At 38.3% G+C, this 14363-nt stretch overlaps 1 protein-coding gene across 1 annotated transcript in view; it reads right to left on the reverse strand.

Moving 5' to 3' along the window:
- LOC121420066 overlaps positions 1–14363 on the reverse strand; it is a 178447-nt gene that overhangs the window by 29077 nt on the left and 135007 nt on the right. Inside the window, exons 49-56 of the mRNA XM_041614594.1 lie at positions 13331–13447; positions 11983–12114; positions 9083–9421; positions 7401–7541; positions 5942–6058; positions 5231–5371; positions 3294–3638; positions 747–893 (exon numbers count right to left, since the gene is read on the reverse strand). Coding sequence (XP_041470528.1) covers positions 747–893; positions 3294–3638; positions 5231–5371; positions 5942–6058; positions 7401–7541; positions 9083–9421; positions 11983–12114; positions 13331–13447 — 1479 coding nt within the window. The remainder of the gene's footprint in view (positions 1–746; positions 894–3293; positions 3639–5230; positions 5372–5941; positions 6059–7400; positions 7542–9082; positions 9422–11982; positions 12115–13330; positions 13448–14363) is intronic.

Consider the following 14363-nt stretch of genomic DNA (forward strand, 5'->3'; position numbering starts at 1 on the left):
TGAGATTGATTGGATCAATTGTAACTATTTGTAAGACAGGGCCCTGGTTTCCTACCAATGATGCTACACTGTGAGTAGTGTACTTTTATAACACAGGACAATCCTGACATTATGACTGTTTTCAAATAGGTGGCAGCTCTGTTTTAACAATAACATGAGGAAAATTCTTGTTTATACCACAAAAACTTGATTTCGAGTTCTTAATGATTCTCTCCATTCTCCCTCCCCCCATCCCTGATGTCAGTATGTAAGATGGACAGCTGCAATTCTACGCTGTAGTCATAGTCCACCCCTCCCCAGTTTAAACGAGAGAACTGAACACTCTCCCAAAATCTGAAAGTGGGGTGGTGAATACCCCACTTGAGCTCCCATTGACACAACACGCAGGGCAATGGGGTTCCTGTGTTATAAGCTGGTGGGGTATTTTTTAAACAGAGGAAACATGTAATGAAAAAGTCAATTTTTCACAAAAAAACATATGACAGAATTAATGATAGAATACTGTAAACATATAGTTGTTTGGTGGTACAAAATTTGAAAATAGCACGACGAAGAGCCATGCTAAAGCTTTGTGTTGTGCACTCTTCAGATTATGACGCACAAACGAATGGAAGCGAACACAACAATAGAATATAACAAAGGGCACGTAAGCAGACTGGCGTGAAATAGTGACCGCTGATTGGCTATTTATGGCCTAACAGTAAAGTAGTCTTGCCCCAATCTGAAAAAAAACCCAAAAACCTTACCTCCGGATGCGTAACACCTTGCCTCATCTTCGCTTTGATCACAGTCAACGATGTCATCACACTCATATACCCCAGGGTAACACGTTCCGTCAAAGCAAGCAAACTGCCCTGGTGCACAAGTACCAGGTGGGATCACGGTTGGAGTGGCTGAAAGAAGAAAAGTGGGATAAAGCTATATAATGACCTTTGACCTCATGACCCTTAAATCTTTTTCTATTTACTCCTATTATATATGAATACATTGAGCTAGTATAATGTACCAGGTGGGATTGCAGTTGGAGTGGCTGAAAGAAGAAAAGTGGGATAAAGCTATATAATGACCTTTGACCTCATGACCCTTAGATCTTTTTCTATTTACTCCTATTATATATGAATACATTGAGCTAGTATAATGTACCAGGTGGGATTGCAGTTGGAGTGGCTGAAAGAAAAGTGGGACAAAGCTTTATAATAACCTTTGACCTCATTAACCGTCAATCTATTTCTATTTACTCCTATACGAATACATTGAGCTAGTATATTGTACCAGGTGGGATCCTGTTTGGAGTGGCTAAAAGAAGAAAAGAAGAAAAGTGGGATAAAGCTATATAATGACATTTGAGACCTTTGACCTCACGACCCTTGAATATATTCGTATCTTTAATTTGCTCCTATATGAATACACTGACCAAGTGTAATGTAACAGGTGGGATCACAGTTGGGATGGCTGAAAGAAAAGTGGGATAAAGCTATATAATGACCTTTGACCTCATGACCCTTAAATCTTTTTCTATTTACTCCTACTGAGCTAGGATAATGTACCAGGTGGGATCGCAGTTGGAGTGGCTGAAACAAGAAAAGTGGGATAAAGCTATATAATGACCTTTGACCTCATGACCCTTAAATCTATTTCTATTTACTCTTATTGAGCTAGGATAATGTATCAGGTGGGGTCACGTTTGGAGTGGCTGAAAGAAAAGTGGGATAAAGCTATATAATGACCTTTGATGTCATGACCCTTAAATCTATTTGTATCTTTAATTTGCTCCTACATGAATACATTGACCAAGTGTAATGTAACAGGTGGGATCACAGTTGGGATGGCTGAAAGAAAAGTGGGACAAAGCTTTATCACCATACTTGTGACCTTTGACCTCATGACCCTTAAATCAATTTGTATCTTTCATTTGCTCCTACATGAATACATTGACCAAGTGTAATGTAACAGGTGGGATCACAGTTGGGATGGCTGAAAGAAAAGTGGGACAAAGCTTTATCACCATACTTGTGACCTTTGACCTCATGACCCTTAAATCTATTTATAGCAGGGCCGGCTAGGAGAACAGTTTTCGGAACTGAAGCAGCTTCCCTGGGTAAATATACCTATATTATTATCATTATTTATTCTACTTATATAAGAATACATTGAACAAGTGTAAAGTAACAGGTGGGATCACAGTTGGAGTTACTATAAGAAAAATAGGACAAGGCTATTCAATGTGAACTTTAACGGTTGCCCTAATGACCTTTGAATCTATTCATATCTTATTTTGCTTGTATAGGAATGCATTGACCCAATACAATGCACTGGGTGGGATCATCATGGGGTAGCGAGAAGAGGACAGAGACAATTGAGGCTTGTGAAGACGTGGCATGACAAAGATATAAAATGACCTCTGTGACCCTTGACCTCAAGACAACCATTAGACACATGGACCTTGCATGAAGTTCGTTCCCTCACTTGTGCTTTTAATTAAACAATATTAGGGAAAAACTATTTTCAAGTATATAAATATTAGTCTGACTTGATAACCGCTAAATTTATTCAAACCTTCATTTCAATGTGGCAAGCAGTTTGAAGATGGTCCGTGTATCATTGCGAGAACGATTTAATTCAATGTATGGTTATGTGTGTATATTCCCTTGAATGAATAAATAATTGAAGTTCTAAATATATCTCAACAGCTAGCCTACAAAACAATCATATCTTGACTTTTTATATGGAATATAGTTATTTTTGAAATCACAAGTATTGACATTGCAATGGGTTTTTTTCTTAGCATGCAAAAAGAAGACAAAATGAGGCATGAAATAACATATCTTAAAGGTCTTGTTTAACTTTGTGAGCAGGCGATTTAAAAAATTCTCAAACCAAGATGAAACATGTATACAAGTGCATGTATTAGAACTAATAAACCCTGACAACAACCTTTATTGAGAAGGAAAAGCTAAAACTACAAGGCAAACCCCGATTTTGTAAATGGATGTCTTATAGACGCCTAAATAGTACACATGTAAGTGTATGGGATGAAATTAAGATGGTGTTTCCGGTCACTTTATATTTCAATTTTTGAAGCACTGAATAATTATTTTCGAATGCAATTTTTTCTGGGCTTCATTTTTGTAACATATCACAGACACAGGTGACAAATGTAACCTTCTAGCTCAGATTTTTTAAAAGTCAAACCAATGTTAACCAATCACTTTAAGAGAAGGCGATATGAGAGAACCATATCCACATTACATTGATATCCATGTGTGTGCTGAACTGGACATACATGTACGCACCTGTTTTTTCTATCGGGATCATACTGATATTATAACCGGTGGATTGTCCATAGGGACCACCGTGGAAGACAATATAGAACTGATTGGTGGGTGTGTAGAAATTCACTGGATTCTTGTCATGATGGTTGTACACGGCAAAAGCTTGGTCGTGATCGTGGTAATCGTCGCCGCGACCGAACGCGAGGAAACCTTGCCAGTCGATGGAGAAATCGTTGAAAATCACACGGACGACGTAGTCATCAGGGGCAGAGATGATGTAGACCAGGTAATCTCTAGGTGGGTAAGGGCTTGGGTAGTTGGTCGATAAGATAGTGTAAAGCTGTTCCAGTTGAAGGTTCTTTGTAACTGCAAAGATAACGGTAAGGATGATTATGAAACAATTATTTGTATCCATTCACACATGTATGTAATCAACAAAATTTAAAGGACCCTGTAGTATCCCTTGATAATATACATGTATGTATGCCGCAAGATACGTTGAGTGTAAACATATTGCCTACATATTAGGCCTGCAGATTAGTGGCTGAATTCCTAATTTAATTTAGATGTTTATTCTTCACTTGATACATATTATAGCTACATATTAATCTATAACGAATTCATTTACAATATTGTTAGGAAGTTTCAGGTTTTTCTTAAGTTAAACTGATCTTAACATTTCGTATGATTTTAATATTTTAAATTAATGTATGTATATGTTTATAACCACTTGAAGTGGGGCAGAAGGCGTATTGCCACAGTTATTCGGTTAACTATTTCTACCCCTGGCAATCCAGTGGTTAATTTCTATCTTATTGTTCATTCTTTGATATCTGAATTGTATGTATTCTTTATGTTCTCTTCATTTCGCCAAATAAATAATAATAATAATAATATTGCACGAATATGATAAACCATGTAACTTCAGAGATTTCTAACACAGATTAAACCATCTAAATAACTGGAATGGACAATCTCTAAGTGTGATCTTTATGTGTACGTAAGGCTACACTACACAACCAGTCCTCTGGTTTTATAAGGGACGCGCAACAAACGTACATCGGAAATAACTTCCTTCTCACTACGGAAACAGTGACCAGCAAATCTCATACTCCGTTTATTTACCGAGGTGAAGACATGTAGAAGATCTCCATACATTTCATCTTTTGTTTTGCGATCTCTCTGTACCCTCATTAAAAGTCCAGTAAATGTTCCATCTAGTCTATCTTTTAACCCTATCTAGGCCGGGGTATTTTGGGGGTTCATATGGCCGGGGGGGCCTCCCAGGCCCCCCCCTTAGGATCTCGACGAAAATTGGCACGCGGGTTGCCTGGGACATAATCTACAAGATTGTATAGTAATTTTTTTCATGCAAATTGCTATTAAGTGATTATGCTAATTAATGCATAATTAGTATGCGAAATCATTCTTTTTTCCTCTAACTCCCTAAATAAAGCTCCAAATGTACTAATTTTTGGTATAGAAACTCTTTGTGGTGTTTTTAGCAAGTGTACATGAAAAAATTGCGATATCAAATCATTTTCTTATGTATTATATTGTTTTTTGCAATTTCTTATGTATTTCTCTGTTTTTTGACCTTTTGTTTTTCATTGTTTTTTCAATGAAATTTGTTGGGGACTCTTCTGTGATCATAAAAAGCATAAAATAAATACATTTAGACCAGCAAAACTAAAAATAATCATGCATTTATGAATTTTGGTTGAAAACACAATTTGCATTGACTTTGTACATGAAATCATGTTTTTGAGCAATTTTTGGTCTAACATGCACTTACATAATGTTGCATAATTTTGGAACCACATACCCGGGTGACGCAAAATCGGTCAAAAAATTTTGCGCGGCGAAAATATCGCGCGATTCGCTGAGGGGGGGCGTCCGAGGCCCCCCCCCCCCCCCCGCCTAGATAGGGTTAAAGACTTCTTGACTATGGTACTCACTTAATGTATTTGGTGTTCCACATCCTTCGATTTCATCTGATCTGTCTTCGGGGCCACAGTTGTAGTAGAAATCACATGCAAAGTGGTTTGGAAGACATTGACCATTCCTCAAGCATTTGAATTCATTCTCTGTGCAATTACCTTTTTTCGGATGGGGTGAAAGAGAGATTATAACGATTGATCAGATAGGAAAATATTATATGCACTCTAGGTCAACATTGCCAATTTCTGTTACTTTGTTACACTTTAACATGTATATCATCTATCATATTCTTAACATTGTCAACAAAATCCACATTATCATCGTCACCATTATCATCAATATTAATGTTAATGTCATCATTACAATCACCATTACCATCACCATCAACATTATCATTATAACCACAAAAGTAATCAACATTAATACCACTGACACCATCATTAACATTACCATTATCTTCATCAACATCATCATCATTATCATCATCATTTATCATCATCATCATCACCATAATCATCACCATAATCACCATCAGCATCCTCATCATCATCATCATCATCATCCTTATCATCATCATCATCACCACCATCACCATCATCATCATCAGCATCATTATCGTTATCATCATCATCATCATTGTCACTATCATCATCATCACCATTATCATCATCATCATCATCATCAGGAACACTACCCAACTGTTTTACAAATTCTAGCCTACAACTTACAGTTGAATTCATCATCGTGTTCTGGGCAATCTGACACGTAGTCACATCTGAAAGAACCCGGGAAGCATAGGTCTGAGTTAGCGCATTTGTACTCATCTGGATGGACACCACACTCTCCTGTATCAAAGAGAAGAAAAAAATTGGTTTTCATAATTTCCTTTCAAAAGAATTCCTTCAACCTCCTTCAAGTGATAAAAAAAGCATCGCTTATCACTCTGACATTTCTGTTTCCCTGCAATTATATTACAAATACTGATAAGCAACATTTACATAGCGCTACATACATTTCTAAGCACGGCATACTATTCCCCCAGCTTTAGCACGACTACCCTGATCAGGAGTACAAGCATTCAAGGAATTACTTCCTACCGGGTCACCACAGGTGCTGTGGTTGAATTCAAATCCCCAACCTTGTGGTTCAGTGTAAGGAGGCTTATCCACTGAGTCACAACACCTCTATATATCATCCCTATCGTCATCATCATAATCACCATAATCAACACCATCACCATCATCTTCACCATCACCACCATCATCATCATCATCAAGATCACCACCATCATCATCATCATCATCATCAAGATCACCAACATCTTCGTCATCATCGCCATCATCACCATCACCATCATCATCATCATCATCATCAAGATCACCACCATCTTCGTCATCATTGCCATCATCACCATAGTCATCATCACCATCATCACCATCATCATCACCACCATCATCATCATCATCATCAAGATCACCAACATCTTCGTCGTCATCATCACCACCATCATCATCATCATTAAGATCACTACCATCGTCGTCATCATCGCCATCATCACCATCATCACCATCATCATCATCATCATCAAGATCACCACCATCGTCGTCATCATCGCCATCATCACCATCGTCATCATCACCATCATCACCATCATCATCATCATCATCATCATCATAAAGATCACCACCGTCGTCATCATCGCCATCATCACCATCGTCATAATCACCATCATCACCATCATCACCATCATCATCATCATCATCATCATCATCATCACCACCATCATCATCATTAAGATCACCACCATCTTCGCCATCATCACCATCGTCATCATCATCATCGCCATCATCACCATCGTCATCATCAAGATCACCACCATCGTCGTCATCATCGCCATCATCACCATCGTCATCATCACCATCATCATCATCATCACCACCATCATCATCATCATTAAGATCACCACCATCTTCGTCATCATTGCCATCATCACCATCATCATCATCATCATCATCAAGATCACCACAATCGTCGTCATCATCGCCATCATCACCATCGTCATCATCACCATCATCACCATCATCATCATCATCATCACCATCGTCATCATCATCATCACCACCATCATCAACATCACTATCATCATCATCACCATAATATATCAGCTCAAGAAAGGCAAAGACTCACCTGGAGTAGAGTATGTGCAGTTCGCTTCATCTTCACCATCTGAGCAATCAACATACTCGTCACATAACCACCACCGGGCGATGCACTCAGAATCAACAGCGCATTGAAAAGCTGTGTCCGGACACGCAGGATGGACATAGTCTGAGCAAAAAGTTGAAAATATCAGACGATTTCAAAATACTGTTCACGTACACATACCACCTAATCATAATTCTCATGGTACTTTAAAACAAAACTCCGATAACATCAATTTGATTGGTCTTCAAGCATTTAGTCTACTTTTCAGATAACCTAAATTCATTTGGTCTTCATTCAATTTGGTCTAAGAACCATTTGGTCTAGTGCCCACTTAGGTCTAACTTTCATTCAGTCCATTGCCAAGATGGTCTCCCTATCCAAGACCATGACCACATACATTTGGCTGAAAATCTGGTCAAACTAGCTCTAGGAATTTTTTTTTTATTAAGAACATACCACCATACAGTCAAGCTAGCTTAACAATTTCTAATTTGCTTTGATAAGAACATAACATTATATTAGGCAGAAGGTCCAGCAGAACACATTTTCATTTCTCTTTTCAACATACCATTATATAAATAATATGATAAACAAATAATATGACAAATTTGTATAGCGCAGCCGCTATCTAAATATACTATACTGCGCTTTGGTTCCTCCTACTGCTTATACTATCTAAAAATGATGATCTATTTAAAAGCTTCCTTAAACAGATGCGTCTACAATAATGCCTTGAAAGAAGGAACAGACTGGGTCATTCTAGCCGGAAGGGGAAGTTGGTTCCATAATTTCGGAGCTGTGTAGCTAAATGCACAGCCTCCAAGAGTAGCCTTGGTTTTAGAGTAGGACATTTCCAATAGGAATCTATCCTTCGCACTTCGCAGATTGTATGAGGTTGATGGCATTTTCATGGAAAGCAATTCTGAAAGATAACTAGCGGCTTGGCCATTCAATGCTTTAAACACCAGTAAAAGTATCTTGAATGTTATTCTATAATTAACAGGTAACCAATTAAATTCTTTCAGGATAGGTGTGATATGTGAATACTTTAATGTGTTAGTCACAAGTCGAGCAAAGGAATTTTGAACACTCTGCAATTTTGAAATCTGTGCCTGAAAAATCATGTCAAACCAACTCAACAATTTTTTTTTAAAGATCATACCATCATACTGCCTGAAAATCTTGTCAAACTAGCTCAAATGTCGTTAATTTCCTCCGTTAGAACAAAAAAATCATACAACCTGAAATCTACTCTAGCTGCCTTGAAGATTTTTAATCTTTTTTAGAGCACACCACCAATAGCCTGAAATCATAATGTAGTCGAGGTAGCTTACAAGATTAAATTTAAGAACATACTATCATATTCCTTTACATATCTTGTCAAGATAGATTAAAGATCTGATTTTTCTTTCTCTTTTTTTTTGCATACCATCATGTGGCCTGATCATCAAGTCAAAACAACCTCAAAAAAATTATTTTTTTTCAGCTCATGCATACAAAATCATATATATTTTTTTTTATTGTTCTTTTGGCCTGATGTTGCTATCATAAAATGATGAAAATGGGCCCATGACCAGGTATGGGCCATAGTGCTGGAAAATCTACAGAAATCAACTTTATCAACAACACAATATTTATTCTTTTTTCTTCTTCTAAGAACATACCATCACGCACTGCCGTCATCGTGATGAAGAAGCCGCGGGTTCCGACGTAGGCTCCACTGAAATACTGGACCGACATGGTGTTATTGCGAGAGAGAAGCGTTTCGGGATTGAACCGGTAGCTATAGAAGGCCCATTCGTAGGAATGATCACCCACCATGTGGCCGTCGGAGAAGATGATAAAGGACTGGACGCCAAAGTCCGAATCAACGAAGTCAATGTGGATCAACGCACCCTCGGGCGCGGTGATATGCCAGAGTTGGTAGATGGCCGGGTCGGCCGAGTCGGGCCAGTTCTGGGAGGTGATGTTGGCTTGTTCACCCATCGCCAATGTGATGTTGGCTGTAACAGTGATTAAAAGAATGAAAGAATTAATACACCATCAGAATTTTTCAATTGCAACAAGACTTTTAAAAATAAGATGAATAACGTCTCTATGCGATTCCAAAGGACTTGGATATTATTACCCCGGCTGTAGCTCAAGCAAACTTCCAGCGCTCGGCATTTCAAGGAACAAATTCCTGCCAGGTACCCATTCACCTCACCTGGGTTGAGTGCAGCACAATGTGGATTAACTTCTTGCTGAAGGAAACTACACAACGGCTGGGATTTGAACCCAAGACCCTCCATTTCGAAGTCCGGAGACTAATCCACAGGGCCACAACGCTCCACAGATACAAATATAACCTAGCTGGATGAGGTCATAATTTTTTTCAATATTTCACACTAATTTAAATCATCTTTCAACTTCCTTTAAAAAGATCATTCCTCATGCGTAATGCTTGTTGTTCACCTAAGGCCAATGTAAAGTAGGCTGCAAAAGTGTTTGAATCAATGAATGAATGAATCTTTATTTTTGTTTCAATTCCGATATCAAACAACAACAGTAAATCATTGCGATACAAGTAAATAGCGAAGAACAAAAGTAAGTAATTACCGGATAATACATGCACTACTTTTTTGAAAAAAAGAGAGAAAAGAGGAAAAAATAAAGAAAATAGGCAGAGCTCTATTTTTGCATAGATAATTGTGGGAAGAATACAATTTATAAAATTAGACAAAATATAACAAGCAGGCATTTGTTTTAATACTGATCTAAGTATTTCTTCAGTAAATTGGTCTTTAACTTGTTTCTAAAAACACTAGGGCTAACAGATTGCTTCAATGAAGAAGGAAGGGAGTTCCATAATTTTGGCCCTCTATAAACAAATTTATTTAACCGAAAACTAGTTTTGACCAATGGCAAGTGGAGAAAAGAAACTTTTCTTGTATAGTAAGAATGGATTTGGTTTAATATGAAAATGTGTTATTTGGAATTGCAATACAAGATACGCTGAGAGGGGCAGTCAGATATGCCAGCATGCATGAGTTGTAAAAAGGTAAAAGAATGCATGTACATGTAGTTGCAGCAAACAATTATTTCATGACGGAGTCTTTAACCCTTTGAACCCTAAAATGTGGAGCGTTGTGGCCCAGTGAATTAGTCTCCGGACTTTGAAACAGAGGGTCGTGGGTTCAAATCCCAGCCATGGCGTAGTTTCCTTCAGCAAGAAATTTATCCACATTGTGCTGCACTCAACCAAGGTGAGGTGAATGGGTACCTGGCAGGAATTTATTCCTTGAAATGCCCGAGCGCTGTAAAAGGCTGCGGAGCTAAAGCCAGGGTAATAATATCCAAGTCCTTTGGAAGCGCATAGAGACGTTATTTATAATGTGTTATGCGCTATACAAGAACTGTCTATTATTATTATTATTATTATTATTAGGGGCGTTGGTGACCTTTATCCTGAATTATTTGCTATGATATATGATATGAGACCCAACGGCATCTTCCCCCTGCTAGTACCCGGACAGAGCCGACTGGAGTTGTTTACCTTCCCGTAGACCTAGTCTACAAACAGAAATATCAACTTTAGTGTCTGTTTTGGGCTAAAAATCACTGTTTTTACCAAAGTCAGATATATCAGTTGCTTCCCAATAGTAAGCATGTGACTTGCCGCGTATTACACCGTGTGTTACAGCACACAAGACACGAGCAACCACATAAAAGTGGCATATTTTGGCCATTTTTTTTTTTTTTTTTGGCCATTTTTAATGCGAAACCTTCCGAAACCATTGCCGCCCTTGACTGAAATTATAGACTAAATATTCCTACACGTTTTGCTACGAACACGTACTAGAGAGATGTCGTCATTGTAAAAGATCACCTGACATTTTGAAGTCACGTGGTTGTAGGCCGGTATTCCGGCCTTTCGGGTATACGCGCGCTCACTGGTAGGCCGGTATTCCGGCCTATTGGGTTCAAAGGGTTAAAGTCAAAGTTATTTGTCACCCTACTATCTATAGACCAGGGCTCAGTTGCATAAAAGTTACTAGTGTGGTAACTTTACGATCCAATGATAACTGCCATGGTAACAATGATCAACAGCCAATCAGAATTAAGGATTTCATGCAAAGTAACTTTTATGCAATGGGACCCTGGTACATGTACATTAACATTCACTTATCTTTGTGAAATCACCAAATGCTAGCTGAAAACACTTAAGATCACTAACACAGAAATGCACATGTGGGGACAATGTACTAATACTTCTTGGAAAAATACCCGACATTTGATTGAATTCCGTATATATTTTGCTCATTTCTCATTAATTACACATCGTATTTCAAAGCCATTTGGCACATATATCTCTTTATCTATACGTGCAAACACTTCAGTGGTCATTTTACTGTACTCCATTTGAAAGCGTTTCCACTACTGGCATTTCTCTTTGTGCTTGAAATAGATTGCGGCTAGATGAAATTAATGGTTAAAAGAGAAATTACAGATTAAAGTGTCTGCTTTATTAGGCACCTGTACTTATAATTTAGATTTGGTTCTAAATCAATTACGGAGGTCTTACTTGCATCATTGAGGAAATGGCATTGCATTTCATCATCGCCATCGTAACAGTCTAGGTAGAAATTACACTGCCAGTAGATAGGGATACAGTTACCAGCTTTGCAAGTATAGGAATCCAGTTCATTGCAGGGTCCTATATGAGGGAAAGGGGGAGAGAAACATATTATCGAGAGCAGAAAATCGATATCATCATGAAAGAGGATTGCCATCATATCATCATCATCACCATCACCATCACCATCATCATCATATCACTATCATCGGCATCGTCATCATCAACATCATATCATCATCATCATTGTCATCATCGTCATCATTATCGTCATCATCATTGTAATGATCATCATTATCATCACCATCACCATCATCATCAACATCGTATCACTATCATCGGCATCATCGTCATAATCAACATCATATCATCATTATTATTGTCATTATCGTCATCATCATTACCATCACCATCGTCATCATCGTCATCATCATTATCACCATCATCACCACCACCATCATCATCATCATCATCATCATCACCATCATCATCACCATCATCATCATCATTATCACCATCACCATCATCATCTTCATCACCATCATCACCATCATCATCATCATCACCATCACCATCACCATCATCACCATCACCACCACCACCATCATCATCACCATCATCATTACCATCACCATCATCATCATTGTCATCTTCATCAAATCATAAACAACATAATCTACAGCAACAATACCAGGTCATTACAGGGGCCTAAAAAACAGAGTGAGAAAACAAAACTTATGTAGAGGAGAAAAGGAGATAATCAGGGTCTACAATGAGAGAGTATGGCAAGTTCCCCAAAGTCTGCGCAGACCCCCTTGTCTGCGCACACACGTATCTGCGCGATTCTAGTAAAACACAATCTAGGTCAGCATTAAGACTTTAAAATGCACATTTTTAGCCACTGCCCCACACAGTGTAGCCTATGGAGATGGGCTAATATGCTACATTTCCAGGCACATTTTATGGAGTATATAAGCCTTTTTTTTCACTGTCTAGGAAATTTTAAGGTAAGTTTTGAGCAATGTCTGTGTTTTTTTTTTGACCACACGTAGAATAGGTCTTCCACAGCACTGTACATACTCCTGCACAATTCTACAAGTATGATGGTACACCAACCTGGTGTACTGTACTTTAACGGATGATGATGATAATAATGCTAATAAAAAATATTTTAAGGTACATGTATAATGCTTTTTAGTAGAAATGCTGTTTTGTTCTTTTCTTTTTTGTCCCACCTACCTTTGAAATTTGAATACCTTTTTTTTAGAAACACCCTTTATTACGAGGAGTAGCTTACCACATTCTGCTTGACTCTCGTCAGACCCATCAAGGCAATCTACAAAGTAATTACATCTCAGATGGCCAGGGATGCATGTGCCGTTAGTACATTGGAACTGCTGATCCGTGCATTCTCCTACAATAAATAAAATAAAGTAACAAAATTGTTTAGGTATCTAATTATTTATTTATTTTCATGAATTTTGTTTATTTACCAAGGGTAAACCTTCAGTGAAGTAAACACAGTTCTACTTGGGGGGCCTTGCACGAGAAGACACAGAAGATAGTATGGAGAGTATGCATAGTTAGGCGACACCACAGACCGTTCAATGCATTGCATTGAGTAAACTAATCCAGTGGCGATATGCATAGGCCTATACAGACTCAATGCGTAGTGATGCTACCGGGGGGGGGGGGGGGGGGGTGTTTCATCAAGATTTTCATCTAGCAAGTTCCGACAAGTTGTCAGGGGCCCGTTGCAGAAAGAGTTGCGTTTAAACGCAAGTAAAAAAATAAATCGCTGTTGATTGGTTGAAAATAAAGTTATGCATGATTTTTAGAGTTGCGATTGATTGCAACTCTTTCTGCAACCGGCCCCTTGTCAGATCTGATTGGCTGGGGACGACACCTCCTTGGGTAACTGTCGGATAAAACGTCTGATAAATCCTTTCATGAAACCCTCCCCGCACTGGATAGAAAGCAACGTTACCATGATAATTGTGGGATGAAACTTTCAACAATTCCTTTCATGTAACACGTACTCCCAAGATATGCTCTTGAATCAGAGCTAGCTAGACATGCTGCTCAGGGAACTACAGTTTTGCTAGCAATATTGATAGCTTCCTCCACTTTCAGGCAATACTGTACTTTTCACTATATCCACAATTTCACTAATAGTTGTACAACACTAACAGTTATTACTCTTATTCACACGATCGTACAAGATTCTGCTCTATTCAACTCGACTATGCCTCATTGAATAGAGCATCTCTCTTTCCCCAATATGAAGTCTTCTACCATTGCACTTTTGCACAGATTGAGACAAGGGGATT

Source organism: Lytechinus variegatus, chromosome 8 (genome assembly GCF_018143015.1).
Source record: "Lytechinus variegatus isolate NC3 chromosome 8, Lvar_3.0, whole genome shotgun sequence".
NCBI classification, from domain to species: Eukaryota; Metazoa; Echinodermata; class Echinoidea; order Temnopleuroida; family Toxopneustidae; genus Lytechinus; species Lytechinus variegatus.